The sequence below is a fragment of the Artemia sp. Qi Xiang Cuo genome, chromosome 8 (genome assembly GCF_049724085.1).
Source record: "Artemia sp. Qi Xiang Cuo chromosome 8, ASM4972408v1, whole genome shotgun sequence".
Classification (NCBI taxonomy): Eukaryota; Metazoa; Arthropoda; class Branchiopoda; order Anostraca; family Artemiidae; genus Artemia; species Artemia sp. Qi Xiang Cuo.
In genome coordinates, this window is record NC_142801.1 from 16,851,493 (window position 1) to 16,872,539 (window position 21,047).

General features: G+C 36.9%; 1 protein-coding gene across 3 annotated transcripts in view; it reads left to right on the plus strand.

The window, feature by feature from the left end:
- Positions 1-19,498, plus strand: part of rngo (DNA damage inducible 1 homolog rngo) — a 63,573-nt gene extending 44,075 nt beyond the window's left edge. For all 3 annotated transcript variants that reach the window (XM_089092866.1, XM_089092868.1, XM_089092867.1), the window contains 3 exons: positions 4,839-5,071; positions 15,638-15,767; positions 18,697-19,498. In XM_089092866.1, the coding sequence (XP_088948992.1) occupies positions 4,839-5,071; positions 15,638-15,767; positions 18,697-18,923 (590 nt within the window). In that variant the 3' untranslated portion in view covers positions 18,924-19,498. The remainder of the gene's footprint in view (positions 1-4,838; positions 5,072-15,637; positions 15,768-18,696) is intronic.
- The last annotated feature ends 1,549 nt before the right edge of the window (positions 19,499-21,047 follow it).

A 21,047-nucleotide genomic window follows, 5' to 3' on the forward strand; every position in this document is an offset into this window, starting at 1 on the left:
ACCACATGTGGCACACGGACCCGCGTTCACTCACTAAATTATTCCCATATAGTAGACAAACAGTCGGCATTAGTATAAATCACTTGCAGATTTTCACTCGGACATCTCAAATCCGGCTTGGCGACGAAAAGGCTCCTCGTGAACTAATTCCGGTCCGTTTTTGCGTGTCTTGATCTTCCAACCGCTCTCTCCGGCTGCAATTTTCTCATTCAGCTCTTTTTTTAGAACATCATACTTCTTCTTATCGATTAACTCGGCTTCACTTTTGTCATGAGAAACTCGAAAATTTGGTATTTTAGTTTTAAGAGCATCTTGTTTACTCACTAAGAAGAAGGCGGCCAGATCGCGATCGAGCGGGGATTTGAATATCATTTTTATAGGCCTACTTCTATTAACTTGTTTACGACCCAATCTCACAGAAAAGGAACATTTCACAGAGCAATCGCGCAAGAGTTCTTCGTTGATAAACTTTAAGTCCACCTGATTCTGCAACTTTTGGTTCACTGCAGCGTCTTCTTCTGGGCCAAATAAAATTAGATTCTTCTGTTTTTGTGCAATGTCTCCAAGCTCACGCTGAACCTGGTTAGTATCCTGCACTGGAACTCGGCTCTGCAGGTCTCTGTCAATTTTACCGGAAATTTCATCGAACAGGCTTTGTTTAGCTTTAGAAACTTCGACTGACACTACGGTGGTGACCTGTTGTATTAAATTACCTTGGGAACATTTAGAAGCTATTTCTTGCTCTACTAGGGAAATTTGTTCAGCCAGAGGTTTCAACAGTGACTGGAATTTTGTCTCAAGTTCGTTCTGTAGATCTGATTTGAACGTGGCAAGGGAATCAATCACTATTTCACGAATTATTTCAGGTGTGATAGGCTTATCACTATGTTTACACCTAGGGCAGTACCAAGTGGATCCCGGACGGCGACTCATTCTAGTAAATAGTTCATATTCGGGATCAGACATGTCGATACATGTGACACACAACCAGAGTTCACAACCGTCGCAAAGGCCGGCTTTTCCGTCTTCTTCCAGTCCTAATCCACATGCTGAGCATTTATCTACACCTTTTTTGGGAGACTGACGAGGACGTTTTGATGCTGTGCTCATATTCGTCACAAATTTTTTTTTTGCTTTTTTGGCTAATTTTGAATCAGCACACAAGGTGGCAACACTGCACTACGACTTTCGGGCACAACTCCTCCAGCGCAACAGTCAATCTCCGGCATAATCCACTAAGACCGTCGTCTGACATCGTACTTCTCGTCCATGTCTTCTTAGCGTGCTGAAAACTGTACACATATCTAACGGTGTACTATGGTGTATTATGATGTTATATTTTATAGTTGGGATTGACTTATTTTTATTATTCGAAATTGGGCCTCGGAAACAAATTATCTACAGATTCAACAAAATTGCAAGAAATCTACAATAAAAAAAAAACAGAAAGCACAGCAATACTTTGGAATGGGGGGTAAAGCTTATAATGTGTTTTAAAACTCAAAATATATCTGAAGTGAAGTTTAACCCATAATTAAAAATAGTGGATAAAGATCAAGATATTATTTGAAAATGACAAATAATGATAATTTAATTGCTGTACCCTAAATTCATGGCATTGTAAAATAAAAAAATACATGTTAAGTAACATAAACACTAAAAAAAAGAAAAAAAGAAACACGCCTAGTAAAGGAACAACTCATCGCTCATCCACGCTTACAAAACACTCCTTTCTCTTCAAACTCACAAGCCATCTTTGGTCAAACCTCCTATCTCCTTACAATTCCTTTTCCCTTTAACTCAATTCTTCATGTACAAACATCATTTGACCTACTCTCTGATCAATATCTTCAAACATGGGGTAAAAATAAGGACTATGTAGCCCTTTCCATATTCCTTAATCATTCCTTCTTGCACCAAGAAGTAAACTATGCATCTTCAACTCACTACTGAAGGTTAGCTCCTCTCTTCGTAAATTGACTTTAGAACCCCCCTCCCCTTGCCCCATGTTTCCTTTACAGCTAAGCCGTGTCATAGTGCTTCTGAGAGATTCCTTTCGTACTGCCAAATATGCACCTCGCGATTACGTAAAATATTGATCAAGGTTGCCAATTTTTGGCCACCTCATTATCTACGACCCGATCCATTATCTTATATTTCCCTCACTCCACAATTTTTTGAAATCTTCCTTGTCTATAAAGGCCGCAAACTTGGAGACAAGTTCAAGTTCAATATGGGTTTTAATTTTTTTTTTTTTTTAATATAAAAATACACTTAACTCAATTCCTTATGCATTGATGCACGTTTGGGCCAGTAATATTTGCACACTCTATATACAGCGTGGTCCCCTGTCCTCTCCAATTTCCACCGCGAACCGCCATCAAAAATCAATAAATTTAGCACAACTTCTCCTCCGCTCACACCCCTTGAAGTATCAAACTAAAATATAATAAATAATAATAATATCAAAAAATTCTAAACATAATAATAAAATAAATCTAGTAAATAAATTTTAATCTTTTGGATATTTTTTTACATTCTTTTTATAGGAGCCAAGAGACCTATATGATTTCAGCTCTTGCGGAAGTGCACTTCACTCGTTAGTACACGCAATTCTAGGAGAAAATTCCGACCTAGCTGTCGGTGTCGGGGGTATGTAAATGTCTGATGAAGATCGTGTATTTAAACTATGGATTTGTGATGCTCGTGTCAATAAGCCTTTAAATGGTGATAGGAGTGTTCCTGAAAAATATTTAAAACAAAAAACGGTGCAAGATAGTCTCTAAAATGATGTCATTGATAGTCTGTTCGGTGTTGGGCCTAAAATTTGAAGTGCTTTGTTGTGAAGTGAGTTTAGTCTCTATAAATGTGTCTTGAAATTAGATTGCCAAACTGTAGAACAATATTGAATGTGAGGCTTGATAACTGTATTGTGAATCCGGATCAGTATTTTTTTAGGGAATTGGTGACTGAGTTTTCTCAAGATTCCACGGTTCCTTGAAAACTTCGTCGAACGAGAGGTTTTCGTCGATTAAAACCCCTAAGTATCGAACGTGTCCTTTTTCTGGTGTCTTGATAAGTCCACGAGAGGTTTCAATGTCAATCACATCAGAAGCCAGCGAATCCATTCGCTTCTAAGCCAGTTTAAATAGCCGCACTCGTGGCATATTCAGAATATATTCCCGGAACTTCGTTATAGTCAATAGCCTAGGACTTTTAGTGACAAAACCGCAAATATCTACACAACTGCTAAACTATCAATGTTTTCACTTACACCTGACCATCTCTTACAACAGCCTAGTTGTAGAGCTTCTAATGCTGGAACCCTCAACCTTCTGAAGCATTAACTTCCGATCAGAGCGGTTCCTAGGGCAAAATTAAATTGCCCCCTCCCGACTCAAATTATAAGCAAAAACGCCAAATCAACGTGAAAAATTTGATCAGAAAGGGCAGCACCCTAGCCTTGGACCCCCCCCCCCCGCCATGGCACCTGGGACACAAGTTTCATAGCAGTTCTTAAAGACAGAACCAAAACAAGAAATTGTTTTTCTTTGATTAGTTGTTACACTTCTATTTTCTTCCTAGTCTGGTCTAAATTCCAGGGGGGTCATGCCCCCCCCCCCCCTGTGGGCCCCCATGTTTTGTATAGTAAACCAAAACTTACTCTGTCGCTCAACACTTTTCTTCTCTTATGTCTTTCTTATGTATAATTACATAAGAAATCTTTCTTATGTATAATTCTTATGTCTTTTTCATAAGAATTATCCACAAAGAAGGTACCGGACATTTGCATTATTAAAACAATGACATTTTTACAGCTGTAATCCTGTTCCTTTTTTAGCTGAAACAAGAATTGATCTTTAGACTTTTACCTAATCCCTAAAGTCTGTGTCAGTGGTCGGTAACCTGCGGCTCACGAACTGCACGTGGCTCTTAGGAGTCATTCTGATATGCCTTTTTCACCATTAAAATGAGCCGCAAAAAAAGAATGAACACATTAGATTTTCTCTTAATGTGTCTGTCAATATGAATCATTAAATCAGAGGCACTTTACGCAAAACATATCCATATTTTTACCCCAGCATATTTGAAACTTTTGGGTGTTAAGCGGAAATACTCAGACTTTTATTTTCGCTTGTACAAAAGTTGTTCTTTTTAAGATAATGCGGTCGAAACAGTTATTAAGAATTCATTGATTTTTCAAAAATAATACTGAAAGAGATCATTCAGGCATGTAGGGAGGGGCTGGGGACGGCCGTCAACCTGTACTTCCCCCCCCCCCCCTTCCTTACCTTCCATTCCAGTACATTATAATCTTAAGATTTATACAAATGTTTCAATAGCTTCCAACATTTTGTATGTAATTGGCCTGTTTTTGTTTTGATGTTTTTCTTAAGGGAAATCACCCCCCCCCAAAGGGACCGATTAGTATCTTCAACGGAAAAAAGCTGATAATTATTTTGGTGGTGTGATTTTGAAGAAAAAAGAATCTGAAGAATAGTAGGTTAGTGTCTTTGGTTATGTTTGAACTAGATTAGGAATCCTAGGGTAGTTTTTAATCGTTTTTTTTGCGTCCGTTGACGATGAATTTTGTCTCTATTCCAAAGGACATTTTGTCAATGTCCATTTACCTTTTTATCTGGTTTGGGGCTAAAACTATTTCTTATGTACCATTTTGTGTGTTTTGTATCAAATCACAGAGTCTCAAAGTATATTTCTCCAGAGGATATTACAATGATCGTTTGATTGATCTTAAATAGGCTGAATCACCATGTCCAGCAAAAATATGATTTCCAGGCTAAGATCAATAACCAGTCTCTTTTTTGATCAATTCACAGGAGCTCAGGCCACTCTCATGTCCTCAGCATGTGCCAGGCGATGTCATATTGAACGCTTGATTGATCATAGATGGGCTGGAATTGCTAAAGGGGTTGGAACACAAAAAATCCTTGGTCGTGTTCACATGGTTCAGATTCAAATTGAAAATGATTTTCTTCCTGCATCTTTCTCAATCTTGGAAGATCAACCTATGGACATGCTATTAGGACTGGATATGCTGAAAAGACACCAGGTTAGTTGATCAATACGGCTGTCTTGTGACATAGTTTTATCGTTAAGATGAAATTTTGAAGTTTGAGAAGCTTTCTTGCTTAAGTTGTAAATATCTCTTATGATTGTGGTCCAATATAAACTCAGTATAATTTTGTAGGGATGGAAATATTTTTCTACTTAGAGGGTTTCAAGACCATGCCTTCACTCCTCTGCTGTTTAAAGGTTTGAAAGGTAATATGAAAGTAAGTTCAAACTTGGAAAACAAAACTTTGCCAAACTGAAATGGAGTGAAGTAGGCTTCAGCTAAACTGGATTATTCTTTTCAAATTTATACAGTTACTTACTCCCAAGCTTTGGAATGGAACAAGCCTTCTCATGCTCTAATTTGAGCATTAGATCGGTTCCTGCAAGAGCATTTAGCTTACCAAAGCCGTCAAATGGCAAAGGTCAGTAAACTCACTTTTCGTTGCCCTGGGAAATCGCGATTAAGGGCTTACCATGGTTTGCAGTTTGTGTCAGGCTCACAGTGGAATTGGAAACTCGTTCAGTATGGAAAACACTCTACTAGATAACAAAAACTAGAGCCTTTAAATATTTCATCCACGAAGAGAGAGTTTGAATATTCACATCACCTTACAAAGAAGTTAAAAAACAAATGGATAAACGTGAGAAGCCACTTCAATCACATGTTCTACTACTACTACTAACAGCTCACTGAAGCAAGAAGCCACCTGAGGCTGACACAGCTACGCATACTCCTCCTTCATTCTAATCTGTTCCAAGCCTTCCCTTTTGCACCCTCCCAAGAAGTACATATTTCTCTTAAATCTATTCTCACATCCTCTCATCCCCTTCGAGGGCGACTTGCTTTCCGTTTTGCCCTGGATGGTAGGCCGACAATGACAATCTTAGGCAATCCTTAATCTGCAGAGCGTGTCCTAGCCATCTCAACCTTTCTCTCATTATAGCCCTAGAAAGCGCGATTGAACCACATTTTTCGTACGAATTACTGTTTAAGATGCGGTCAGTCAGTTGGGTACTCAAAACAATCATTAGGCAATTTCACTGGAAGACGTTCTAACAAACCCTCCTCCATCTCTCGGAGCACCCACGTTTCAAAACCATGTTTGATTATTGTCATTACTGTAGATTCCAATATTCTAGTCGTGATTCGTAGACTTATCTTCCAATCTTCCAAACTTTTTTCACCTGTGAAAAAACACCCTGAGCTTTGATTATTCTACTTTTAACTTCTTCACGGCGCCCACCATATTTCTTAATAATATACCCTACGGAAGTGAGACTGTCCACTTATCATATTCATCTAGGATGTTTAAATCATCAGCATAACTTAGATCTAGGAGAGTTTTACTTCCCCAATTGATTCCGTGTCCTCCCATTGCCTTTCCTGTACTCCTTAAGACTAAGTCCATCAAAATGATCCACATAAATGAGGATAGAACGCAACCCTGCTTAACTCTTGATTTAATACAAAACCAGTTACTAATCTTATTTCCTATCTTAATCGCAGCACTGTAATTCTCGTACATAGCACAAATCTATAAAACTGAGGACTAAAGGTGTTTAATGACTCAGGCAATTCACAATTTTAACCTAAGAGTTAAAATTTGATCAATACATCCTCTACTCTTCCTAAAACTGCACAGTTCTTCTTTTAAAACTTTGGCTACAGCGTCTCTTAGTCTAGAAAGTATCATCATACCAAGGAATTTGCTACTTACAGAAACCAGACTAATGCCCCTATAATTAGAGTTTTCTTAAAATAAGTTTTTCTAAAATCACTATGTATTTCCCCTTTTTCGAAAACCATATTCATAATGTTTGGTGAACCATCTCTAACCTCATAAGTCATAACCACTGTATTTAAAAAAAAAAACAACTCAATAACCACATTATCAGCACTTTTGGCCTTATTATTTTTTAATCCTTTTAGTGCTAATTCTTCCTCACAAAATAAATCTTCCTTCACATCCATAATGTCAAAAACTTTCATTCTTTTCTATATCTTTTCCTGTAACTTTATCCGGTTTAGCACATTCTCAAAATTTCTGCCCATCTCTCATTAACTCTTTCCTTAACACTAGCTGTGACCTCGTTCCTATCTATAACTGGGACAAGTTCAGATTGACTATTTCCTCTCAATTTATTAGCATGCCAGTACAATATATACTATTATGCCATCTTGCTGCATCTTTCAGATATTCAGCAATTTTATTCATGGCGTCCAATTCACACCTACTTAGTTTATATTTTAATGCCTTAATTATAAGGTTTAAATATAGATTATGATCCCCGTCCTGCACTGGTATCCGGGATCATTGCTTTTCCTGAGGCCAAAATAATTTCAATGATTTAAAGAGAATGAACATTGGAACTTGGAATGGTGCGACGTTTAAAAGTAATTATCATATCGACATTTTGACTGACGAATTCAGACGATTCAAACTGGACTTACTAGGAGTTCCGGAAACTCATATCCCAGGGGTAGGAAGCATGAAATTAGATGATATAGAATTTGTTTACTCAGGAAGGAAGGATGAGGTACAAAGACAGGGAGTAGGGCTCATGATGAATAAGGAAGCCGCGTAGTCTTGTTTAGGCTGGGAAGGTATTAATAATAAAATGTTAGTCGCTCATTTTATGACTAAGAAGTGAAGGGTTTCAGTCGTAGTAGTATATGGCCCCGTAGAACCGAATGACGAAGATACTAATGACTCATGTGAATTTTACTTACAGCTACAGGAGCAAATAGACTGGGTCTCAGGCAGAAATATGGTGTTTTTATTAGGAGATTTGAAAGCCCAGGTCGGTAGAAATAGGGATACATGGTATCCTAGCCTACGTAAATTTGATTTACGAAAAGAAAACAGTAAACTTAGCTGCAATTTTGTAGGTATAACAATCTAGTTGCAACCAATGCAGTATTTGGTTATAAAATGGCCCATAAGTTAGCATGGTATGTACGTAATAGCAAGACACCTAAGTTTATTAATTTGTTATTATAAACCAAGACTGGCGGGATCAATACGAGATACTAGGGTATAGATTGTAAAGTCACTGATGGTGTCTTAGGGAAGAAAGTTAGGAACGCAGCTAGAAATATTAGTGAAAATGCTTTTTGTTTAATAGAGACGTGGAGGAGTTTGCACATAAATCATCTGAGGGATAGATCATATGAAAAAGGAAGAATTTCAGGAATGTGGAGAAATCATTAAAATATGAACTAAGGAGGTTTGAAGTGGAGGTCGTGGATAAAATTGCCAAGGATCTGGAAGATGCAGCTAGATGACACAATAGTAAAATATTGTACTGGCATGTTAATAAATTGAGAGGGAGTAATCAATCAGGACTTGTCCCAGCTAAAAAGAGGAACGGGGCCACGATTAGTGATAAGGAAAGAGTTAATTTAGAGACGGGAAGAACATTTTGAGAATGTGCTAAATCATGATAGAGCTACAGAAAAAAGGATATAGAGGAGAATGAAAAAGTTTGTGACACCTTGGATGTGACAGAAGACATATTTTGTGAGGAAGAATTAGTGACACTAATAGAAGTATAGGATATGCATAAGAAAGGGATAAGATTGATCGTGGTAAGTAGAGGTATTAGTCTGGTTTCTTTAATTAATAAATACTTAGTATGATTATACTTTTTAGACTTAGAAATGCTGTAGACAAAGTTTTAAGAGAAGAACAGGGTGGTTTTAGGAAGGGTAGAGGATGTGTCTACCAAATTTTCAATTTTAGGTTAGTAATCGAGAAGTGCCTGAGTCATCAAACACTTTTAGTTCTCAGTTTTATAGATCATAATCAAGCGTTTGATTCAGCTGATAGAAGAACTTTAGCGAAGGTCTTATCCTTGTATGGTATACCAAATAAATATATTAAAGTGATTTGTGCTATGTACGAGAATAACAGTGCTGCGATTAAGGTAGGAAATGAGATTAGTTGCTGTTTTTTTTATTACATCAGGAGTTAAGCAGGGTTGCGTTCTATCTCCATTTATATGGATCATTCTTATAGACTTTGTCTCAAGAGGTATAACAAAGGCAATTGGAGGACACCATCAAATGGGGAAGTAAAACTTTCCTAGACTTAGATTACGCTAAGGATTTAAGCATCCTAGATGAAAGTTTTAGCAAAATGAATGAGCTTTTAGAGGTTTTGCGAGTTCAGGGTATAAGAATAGATTTAAAGATTAATGTTAAGAAGACTAAGTCTCTAAGTCTAGGAATAAGTGAAGATGAAAAGGTGACTTTGGGTGACGAAAAGATTGATCAAGTGGACAGCTTCATTTATCTAGGTAGTATTATTAGTAAAGATGTGGGGTGCAGTGAAAATGTTGAAAGTAGAATAGCTAAGGCCCAGGGTGCTTTTTCATTGTCGCAAAAAGTTTAAAAGAATAGGTAGATAAGTCTGGGAACCAGGATTAGAATATTGGAAGCTACAGTGATGACTATGTTCATCGACTGCCGGAGATAGTAATGACTCGTATGGATCTTACTTATGGCTGCAGGAACAAATTGATAGGGTCACAGGTAGAAATGTGGTCTTTTCATGAGATTATAATGCCCAGGTCAGTAGAAATAGGAATAGATGGTATGCTAACCTAGGTAAATCAGGTGTACGAAGATAAAACAATAATTGCTACAGACTGCTGCAATTTTGAAGGTATAACAATCTAGCTATAATCAATGCAGTATTTGATCATAAAATGGCCCATAAGTTAACATGGTATTCATATGATGGTAAGAAAGCTAACTTTGTTGATTTTGTTATTATGAACTGAAGACCGACAGGATAAAAACGAGACACTATTGATTTTAAAATTAAGGATCACTATCTAGTAGTGTATAGGGTTAATTTAAAGCTGAAATTTAGGAAGGGTAACTACCTTCCGGGAAGCTATGATGTTAGTAGGCTCCAAGATGATAATTTGAGAGCAGCTTTCCAGGAACAGTTGAATACTAAACTGGAGAGTTTAGAATTTGACAGCATAGGAGATGGAGTGAGTAATTTTAGGAAAATAGTTTGTAAAGTCACTGATGGTGTCTTAGGGAAGAAAGTTAGGAACGCAGCTAGGAATGTAATTGAAAAGGCTTTATGTTTAATAGAGAGGAGGATGGGCTTGTACAAAATCAAGTCATAGATCTGGAAGATGCAGGTAGATAGCATATTAGTAAGATATTGTACTGGCATGTTAATAAATTGAGAGGGAGTTGTCAATCTGGACTTGTCTCTGTTAAAGATAGGAATGTGGTCACAGTTAATGTTAAGGAAAGAGCTAAAGAGAGATGGGCAGAACATTTTGAAAATGTCTTAACCCTTGATAGAGTTACAGAAAAGGATACAGAGGAGAACGAAAAAGTTTGTGACACAATGGTTGTGAAAGAAGATTTATTTTGTAAGGAAGAATTAACGACGCTAATAAAAGGGTTAGCGAAAATAAGGCCCCGGATGCGGATAGTGTGGTAAATGAGTTTCTTAAATATGGGGGTTATGAAGTTAGAATTAAGATACTGAAGATTATGAATAAATTTTTTGAAAATGGGGAAGTACCAAGCGATTTTAGGAAAACCCTAATTAAAGCCTGTATAAGAAAGGGGATAATATTGATTGTGGTAATTATAGAGGTATTAGCCTGGTTTCTGTAGGTAGTAAATTACTTAGTATGATGATACAAGGCCAAGGGTGTTTTTTCACGGTTGAAAATAGTTTGGAAGAATAGGAAGATATGTCTGCGAACCAAGATTAGAATATTGGTAGCTTCAGTGATGACAGTGGTCAAATATGGTTCTGAAGTAAGGACGCTCCGAAAGACTGAGAAAAATTTGCTTGATATTTTGCAGAAAAATTGCCTACAGATTGTTTTTACTACTCGACTGATTGACTGTACCTCAAACGGTAGGATATACGAAAAGTGTGGTTTAATCCCGCTTTCTAGGGCTAAAATGAGAAAAAAGATTAGATGGCTTGGGCAGGTTCTACGGATGAAGGATGGCATTATGCCAAAGATCGTCCTTTTCGACCTACTGCCCAGCGTTAAACGAAAACCATGTCGTCTTTAGTTGGAGCGGGAGGGTGTCGGAAGGAAATATTTAAGGGAAATTGGTATTTCCTGGTAAGGTGTAAAGAGGGAATCTTTGAACAGATTGAGATGGAGGAGGAGTGTGCGTAGTTGTTTTGGCCTCAGGCGGCTGGGTTCTGCGGTGATTTGTTAGTAGTAGTAATAGTATCACTCAAATGATTCTTGTTCAAGCCCCTTCTTCTCTCTGTTACATATAAAGCATTTTCACTGATATTCTTAGACTTTCTTCCCTAAGACACCACAAACTTTCAGCGACAAAAATCAGCGACTTCACAAACTTTTTTCCTGAAATTATACCATCCATCTTATATTGTCAAATTGCTCCATCTTATATTGTCAAGACTATATTGTCAAATTTTAGAGTCTACCAACGTCATAGTTTCCCGGAAGGTAGCTACCCCTCCAAAATTTCAGTTTTATATTAACCCTTGACACTATTAAACGGTGATTTTTACTTTCAATCGATAACTATCCGAATCGATAACTAACCAATCGATTATGATCCTAGCATCAATAGCAGCGCTCCAATATGCCCGAGTGTCTTTTATCGATCTTGCCACTCTTCGGTTTAAAATAATTTAACCAATAAGGTTAGCCGTCTTACTATCATGTAAATACCATGTTAACTTATGGGGCATTTTATGATCAAATACTGCATTGATTATTACTAGATTGTTATATCTACAAAATTGCAGCAGTCTGTTACCATTACTCTTTCCTTATCCTTCGCCATACTTCTGTAGGCTTCGATACCATCTATCCCTATTTCTACTACCTGGTTATTAAATCCTTTTTAAAAAATATCACATTTCTACGTGGAATCCTGTCTATTTGTTCTTCTAGCTGTAAGTAAAATTCATCTCAATTGCTACTATCTCCATCAGTCGGTTCTATAGGGGCATATGCTACAATGACTGAAACCCTTCACTTTTTGGTGATATTAAATAAAAAAAGCAAGTTTTTTTTACTAAAAGTAAGGAACGACTTTAAGAAATTATTCCGTATATGAAAGGGGCTGTCCCTTCCTCAATGCCTCGCTCTTTACGCTAAAGTTATCATTGTTTAAAAAAATAGAGTTGCGAGAAAGTCAAACTTTAGCGTAAAGAGCAAGGCGTTGCCCTTTCATATACGGAATAATTTCTATTCGTTTTAAGTTTTTACGTCGTTCCTTACTTTCAGTTAAAAAAAAACTTGTTTTTTTATTTAATTTTTGAACGTTTTTAAATTAATGCAGGTTTTGATTTTAGCTTACCGTATATGAATAATTAAAACAAAATTTGAATATTAATTTTACTTTTATTTGGTTAAATAGCTTTCTCGAAACTTCTTTAATTTTATATTACGAACATTTTTATTAGTAATAAATATACGTTACTTACGAATTAACTTACGTATATTCATATATTTTTAATACTTATATTAGAGTGTCCCCCCCCCCTTGCCAATACCTTGCTCTTTAAGCTAAAGTTCGAATTTGTTCCAATTCTTTAAAAATGACCCCTTAATCACAAATTCCGTTAATTAGAATAAATAGCTCTTATGAAAGTACTAAAAAATCTTTGGCTTAAAGAGCGAGGTATTGACTAGGGGTTAAACCCAATCATATACGTAATATTTTGTTTCGTTTTAAGTTATGATGTTGCTCCTTACTTTCAGTTAAAAAACTTGTTCTTTTTATATAATTTCTGGTCTTTTTTTTTAATAATGCTGGGAAATCCGGCGCCCCCTTTATAGCAATGTCCCTTCCCCCATGAAAACTTTGTTCATGGAAAGATCCTCCCACATAACCCCCGACCCCGCCCCCACACTACCAGAAAAAATCCCCCCTGAAAACGTCTGTATACTTCCCAATAACCAATACTATATGTTAACATTGGGTAAAGTTCATAACTTTCAGCCCTCCCCCCGGGGACTTCGGGGGATTAAGTCATCCTAAAAGACATAGTTATCATATTTTCGACCATGCTGAACAAAATGGTTATCTCAAAATTTTGATCGGGTGACTTTGGGAAAAAAATGAGCGTGGGAGGGGGCTTAGTTGCCCTCCATTTTTTCTTTCACTTAAAAAGGGCACTAGAACTTTTAATTTCCGTTCGAATGAGCCCTCCCACGATATTCTAGGACCACTGGGTCGATAAGATCACCCCTGGAAAAAAAAAAAAAAATAAACACGCGTCCTTGATCTTTCTTCTGGCAAAAAATGCGAAAATCCACATTTTTGTATACAGGAGCTTAAAACCTCCATAGTAGGGTTCTCCGATAAGCTGAATATGATGGTGTGATTTTTATCAAAGTGCTATAACTTTTAGGGGATCTTTCCCCTTATTTTCGAAAATCATCAAAAATTTCTCGGGCGTAACTTTTGATGGGTAGGACTAATCTTGATGAAGCTTATATATTTGAAATCAGCATTAAAATCTGATTCTTTTGATGTATCTATTGGTATCAAAATTCCGTTTTCTAGAGTTTCGGTTACCATTGAGCCGGGTCACTCCTTACTTACAGTTCGTTAAGACGAACTGTTTGAAAATGAGCAACTATCATTCTATTATTAAGACCTTTTAAACCTCAACTAGACTTAGCAGTTTCCTTATTTATCATAAACCCTACTCCGTGCCTATTTACTCCATCCTTCCTGTCTGCGTAAACGAATTCTATATCACCTGCTTTCATGTTTCATACCACTGTAATAGGAATTTGTTCAAGTAAGTTCTAATAAGTCCAGTTTGATGCGTCTGAAGTTGTAAGTCAAATTGTCGTTGCGATAGTTGTTTCTCAACGTTGTAACATTCCAAGCTGCAATTTTTTTATTCTTTAAATCATTCAAATTATTATTACCTCGGGAAAAGCAATGGTCCCAGAACCAGTGCAGGACGGCTACTAACACATCTTCTCAAGTCTAGACGAAGTGCTTAAGCCGGCTTACAGTCGAGCAACAATAAGTCCGTGGGACCTCCAGTTAGAATGGAGGCTTCGTGCAATTGTGGGCCCATCTTGGTAACAACGCGGCTTTCAGCACTCAGCGATCCTCTTTTATAAACACGAATCGAAGTCCTGCACAGACAATCTGAAGCCTTTTACCTCCAATTCCTTATATATTCATGCCTACAAATATTATTCTACTACGCGGAGGCAATCCATAATAGATAACTTTAATGAGAAGATATTTTTCAACCCCTCCCCCCCCCAGAAGAACTGTCCATCGATCAGAATCCAGTGCAAATGTTGTGTCGTTTGCTAGGCTATAATTTCCTCCAGGAGTGCCACTCTTCAAGGTCACGGTGCAGCGCTGTTAGCAATCACAGTTTTAGCTAGGGAAACTCTTGGAAGGTCCACTCTGATGCTACTATGAGGCCAAGCAGGTCGGATTTCCCTATCAGGGACAGAGAGAGAGAAAAGGAGCTTATGACGGAGCGGAAACCTCGAATTTAGTTTTGGTTCATTGACATTCTACCTTTTTTTGTGGTAAAAAAGCGTAGATATAGCGTACGAAAGATATAGCGTACGAAAACAGCAAATGTTTAAAAAAAATCAATATTTTCTCTTGTATAAGTTGTAGGGTATTTCGTTGATCCCCCAATACTATTTCATCATAGCAATGTCTTATAAAATGTTTATATTTAAACTCCTGGAATGTAGAGGACATTAACTTGTGAATTGGAACTAAATCAGGCAACATTCAATTGGAGGAAAGGAGTGTGGGTGAAATTGGTGGATCAATTAGTCTCATCGGGCTAAATTCTACCTTAAGTTTACTTAAACTTATGTATGGGAAAGAATCTCCTTCGTTTCTCTCTGTAATCGCTGGAACCGGGAATCGGGTATCAGTGTCGTTTGTCACCTCAATAAATTAATCTAATGTGAGTGAATCTTTTCATTTATTGGTCAACAGGAGACAGGTATTTTCACATTTCTGAAGTAATTACCAATAATTGTTTGCAAAAATGTTCTCAAAGGGAGTATTAGCATGATAATGTAGACCAGGGGGGTCAAAATGTGATTGAATATGATTGCAGACACGACCTTTGATTGTAGTCCCAAGTTTGAAAATGACAGATACTACCTTTAGGCATGACAGCGACAAAATGTCCTAGTATTCAAACATGAAGATGACATCAAAGTTCGCGCGGTATTTGAAACTTGAGAATAATCTGGATACCCCCTGTAGGCTCTTTTATATGTGTATGTTCTTTTATATGAGTAAATCTTCCATTAGTGAATATGGATCTCCCCTCCACCTACTGGTCCGTGAGTGGATCCGTCCCGGTGGCCAAATTACTGAGACAAGAAACAAAAATTTTAAAAATATCGTAAATTGTTCAGCTAAGGAGAATCAAAGCATAACACATTATTTAGTTACAATTCGGGCCATAAATATAGTAGTTCTATCTTGTGATTCTCCTCTTATAACTTTGTACGATTTTTTGAATTTGTACTAGTTTTCTAGGAAATTTGTAACACAACTGTATAATTATAGTGCTTGCTGGATCTAAAAAAAAACGTGCTGGTGATTGGAACGACTGGAACAGACACGAGATTTTTACCCGAATCTGAGCTTCCTGACTGTGCGCGTCTGAGTGGACCATCAGTCGATGAAGCAATGGAAGGTACTTTCTTGGATCATTTTCTTACTTCCCTTTAATTTTTACACATAGTAAATACAGGTAAATATAGACGATAGTCACCTGAAGATGTAGCTGTCTCCGCTTTGACTCGCATATTTTTGCATGTGGTGCAGAGCTGCAGCTTGGACAGTATTTGAAACTCGTCTTTTGCAAGGTCTTACCCCTCGAGAAATGGCAAACCTTAAGGAAAATATAGTCAAATAACTGACAAGTCTTTGTCCTGCCTTAGCCTTAGGCAGCTATGTTCTGGATGACTGGCTTATAGCAGTAGTAGTAGTAGTAGTATAGCTGATTAGGCCTACTGATTTTTCGAACTGGTTCTCAACATACTTTTTGTTGTGTGATTACTTACTTGTAATTTTACCTGCAGCAGGGCCGGGCATTTTCGTCTCACCTCATATCTGAAGATTTGATGTGGGAATTTGTTTAACCGTAAGATCTCTAGATCCACGGTGACTGAGCTTGCACAGTCACTTCGTTGTGTGACTGGTTCCAAGTTTTAGTCTGATTTGTTGCAACTTTCAAAAGATAAGGGACTTGCCTCAAAAAAAAATAGAAATAAATAAAAGCTTATATTTTAAGATTATGTGCGAGGAATTTCTTTAAAAATCAATTACATGATGTTTTTCTTCTTTCATTTTACATGAAAAAGAAGGCTTTTTTTGTGAGCTTATTAATTTTGTTTTCATATCCCTCTACGTATCGTTATGTTTGTATAACAATCTAATATATCAGGTCTGAGCTTCTGTGCAAGCTGAGTTGAATTGGAAAACCGAAAGAGTGGGCTGTTAATTTTGCGTTCATTTTCCAGAATAGTATTAACAAATTAAAGTTTTATTACTGCTTTAATGGTAAACTATAATAGTTTTTTCTTGAATTTTGCTTTGCGAGTACTTATAAGTATTCTTTTTCGATTTCGGGAAACGTTCCTTCTACTCGATTTTGTTTTAATTTTTCATAATGATACTTTGCCGCTGAAATAGAGTTTGTGTGCAAGTTGGAAAAAATTTTGACATCGGGAAGTCCGTAATCAGAAATTCGTATTTACGATGCCCTAGTCCGGTCTGTCTTACTGTACGGCTTTGAGATGTGGCCCTTAAAAGTCGGCGAGGCAAACTTCCTCAATACTTTTGAACACAGATGCCTGAGGAGCATAATGGGGTTACGTCTCAGTGACCGAATCCCTAATAGGATAATCCGCCAACGATATGACCAGAAGTACAACATCACAACTATCATTCGACGCCACCGCTTGCCCTGCATTTGCATTTGCAAATCAAAGTCTACGCTGTAAACCAACGCCTGATTTGAGGAAACGACGTTGTGGATAAGCCAAAACTTGGCTCAACACCGTCAAATCTTACCTCGAACCGATTGCCGGGTTCCGGTCGCAGAACTCGGCAATTGGTTCGACATGGTCGCAGATGGGACCCTTCATGGCTCGAAATTGTCGCCCCATTAACCCAAGACCGTAACCTGTGGAATTCAACAGTCTGCCGGATCCTGTCGCCAGGGAGAGCTACATAACTTGTGTCCTGATAAAAGTACAAGTAAGTAAGTTAGCCTTTGGAATTAAATATTTCCCCAAAGAGTTAAATTGGAAAATCGTTTTTACGTTACGTTTATGTCTTATGTTTTTCATGACTTCAGGATTGATAATCTATTTTGCCGTTCCTGAAAAAGTTCTGCTATTAGAAATTCAGCTCAATCCTTCCAAACAAATAGTGGATAGTTTTATTTTTTTAATGAATTACTATCTGTATTATAATGCCCAAAAATTTTTTTAATTTATTTTATATGAAGTTGTGTATACCGGTACAAAAAGTCATAGATCCCATATTGTGGGATACTGCTTATACTTAGACCTAGTGCTACTACTGGTACTTAATCACGGGGCATTGCCGGCTGAGGCCAATAAAGCTGCACACGCTTCTTTCCCGCCCACTCTGTTGGAAATTTCACTCTCCTTTGCTTCCCATGAAGTTCCCAGCTTTCTTTTTGTGATTTCGCTTAGTCCTAGCTAGATTACTAAAAAGTTAGATTTTGGGAAACCTGTTATGCGTAAAGTGTGATCTTGACACCGTAGCTTTACCTTTGTTATTTCCCTAGAAAGCGGATCGAACCTACTTTTATGAAGAACGCCACTTCTTTTGCTTTTCAGACTTCAGTTAAGTGCACTACAGAGATAGGGATATCCCCTCTCCCTTGTTATCCGGTCTCGTCGTATATGTATAAGAAAAAAATTAACTAATCTTTGAAATCGTCGTTGACGTGAATTAACAAGAATTTGTATTTAGATATTAGTTTGTATTGCTTTTCAAAATTCATTCAGAATGGGAAATGGTTCATATTTTCAAACTTCTGGGAGCCTCGCTATTGACGATTTATTAGACACTATGTTTACATCATCAAATTGGAGCATACGCTATCTTGAAATCCTTTCTAATTTTTGTCAAAGAAACGAAAATCTAACAAGACAACTAATTGGGTTTTGCCTTTCATAATGTTGATAAGTCAGCAAGACACCAAGTAACCTACTGACTAACCTCCTCACCAGTGTGAGTAGGTTGGTCTGCTAATCTGAATAGGTTGTTTTTTCAAATGTGTTTATCGTACTTACGTGAATCGGTAAAGCTAATCTAGGTCTTTCACTCTCTTTCTTTCTTTCTCTCTCTCTCTTTCTTTCTCTCTCTTATCTCTCTTCCTTTCTCTCTCTCTCTCTCTCTCCTTCTTTCTTTCTCTCTCTCTGTCCCTCTCTCTCTCTCTCTCTCTCTCTCTCTCTCTCTCTCTCTCTCTCTCTCTCTCTCTCTCTCTCTCTCTCTCTCTCTCTCTCTCTCTCTCTCTCTCTCTCTCCCTTCTTCTTCTTTCCATCTTGAGAACTTGAGAACTTTCCACTTCCATTCTTTTCTAGAATCTGGGAGAGAAGCAGAAGATAGGGAGTTGGCCAAAGCGCTAATTGAAAGCTCTGCAGTGCATACCTCATCATCAGCTGCAAATGAACCATTTACAGAGGCCCAAGTACAAGACTTGATATCCAAAGGGTTTAAAAAAGAGGATGTTCTAGAAGAATTAAGACGATTTAATGGTGACTCTACTCAAGCTATTGCAGCTCTCATTGCCAAATCCTTGAAATTCTAAATTGATTTTAGTTAAAGGGGCTTTTGTTGAATAGTAACTATTCTATTCTTTATTTGAAAGTGGCATAAGTCCAAAGGGCGTAATTTTACGTTAATTAGGTGTTTGCATTTTTGGTTGCACTATTTTTATAACATAATCATAAATATTTAATTTTCAGTTAAGGAAATATTTACAATTCCTAATTGATCAAAGCCGGTTTTTTAAGCCTGCTATCGGTCTATTAAGGCTTATCAAGCAACTCTAATTCTAGCGACGATGAACAGTTTCACGTTGTCTTAATTGTTTTTATCCAACTTCCTTATAGTTGTCTTATTGTGAGTTGTTTTTCTATCGAAAATTGTGCACTCAAGTTGTTGAAAATTGTACACAATATATCAACAGAGTTTGGGCAAGTTAATCGACAAAAAAGCAAATTAGCTAGGTGACCATGTCTTTTTCTGATTTTGAATTTAGTGTGTGTGATTACTTCTTTTGATTGAGTTTTTTAAATAAAAATACATTAATTTTGTTGCAGTTAAGCCCCAAGAATCGGTTTTCGGTTTGATTTGAGCTATGAAGAGGTTTTTTTTTTTTTTTTTTTTTTTTTTTTTTTTCCGAAATAGCTCTTCGTTCTACACTTTACGTAAAAAAAAAAAACTATAGGCTAACTAAAAATTATAAGTACACCTTATTAGGGACGTAATACGTTCACCCCTCCACCTCTATCGTTCAACTGGTAAGACTTATTGTATGGTGTATACATTTCAAATAAATAAACAGTGTCCTCTATTTTTAAGTTTTATGTCAAGAAATCTATACTAGGGAGTAATTAAAACCAACTGTATATGTTAAAAAACTGCCAATTTTTTTAACAACACATAGAAAAATAATGCTTCAATAATAACAAAAGTCTGAATATAATGGAGTTTTAAAATCTTTTGTGTTTTTTGTTTATACTCTGTCTTTTAAAAATATCTATTTTTTACATTTTCGCTTTGTTTTGCTTATAAATGGACAACAAAGGAAATGGATATAATTAATGAGTAAGTAAAAAAATAAAAGTAAGTAAAGGTAAAAAAAACTATTACAAACATAAATAAATCTAACAGTGCGTTCCAGCATCCCAGGGTGACCTTTCCGACAAAGATTCTATGTGATATGTCAACTAAATGCCAAAAGTTCAGCCACTCGCAACGATACTGTCCTAACAGTGAGAAGTGTTCCAGGTGCTCTGGTGACCACGAAAATTTTAAAGACAATTTATGTACCGATGATACTAAAGTGTGCTAATCATGGTTGCAGCGGCAGCTGCAACCTAGTAAAGAGCGAACCACAGCCCATAGTAATCAAAAGTTGAAACCAGTGTTTTTAAAAAAAACTGTTTGGTGAGAAAAAATCCCCATCTGACACTGAATCAGAAATTGTAACTGTTGTTTCGGTTCATTTTAGAAGTAAAAGTTTATTAAGAAAAGAAATGTATGATGATTTCGAAAAAGAGCCCGAAACCCCTTGAAAATGGTGTAAAATTGAAATAAAAAGTGAACCATTGGAATCAGCATTGTCCAAAACTTTTGGTAGGATAATTACAGTCCCTCACCTTGAACACCAAGGAAAATGACTTTTTTGCATGGGCAGCACTAATCTGTCTCCCGTGAAAAAAATTCCCGTCTGACACTTACTCAGGAATGGTAACTATTAATCTCGTTTGTCTTGGAAGTCAAATTAATTGCAAATAAGTATTTATGGTAGTTTAGAAAAAAAGCCTGAGACCCCTGAGAAATAGTGTAAAATAAGAATAAAAAACGCATCATTGAAACCAACATGGTCAAAACTTTGTACGAATACATTACAACCCCCCACCCTGAACAACAAGGAAAACCACTTTTTTGCATCGGTAGCACTGATCTGTCTCCCGTTTTGTTTTTTGTTTTTTTTTTTCTTCTTTTTTTTCAACAGGTCTAGCGGGCTACCAGAACAACATAGAGAGATTCTTAATGGCTCATTTAAAAGCTATTTTTCATATCTACATGCTTTTCATAAATTCTGACATCTGCAAGAGTCGTATAGCACTAAAATGGCACTTTTTGGGTTATTTCTAAGGGGGTGGCACTGGCAGGCTACAAGAACATCGTTGACAGATCTTTT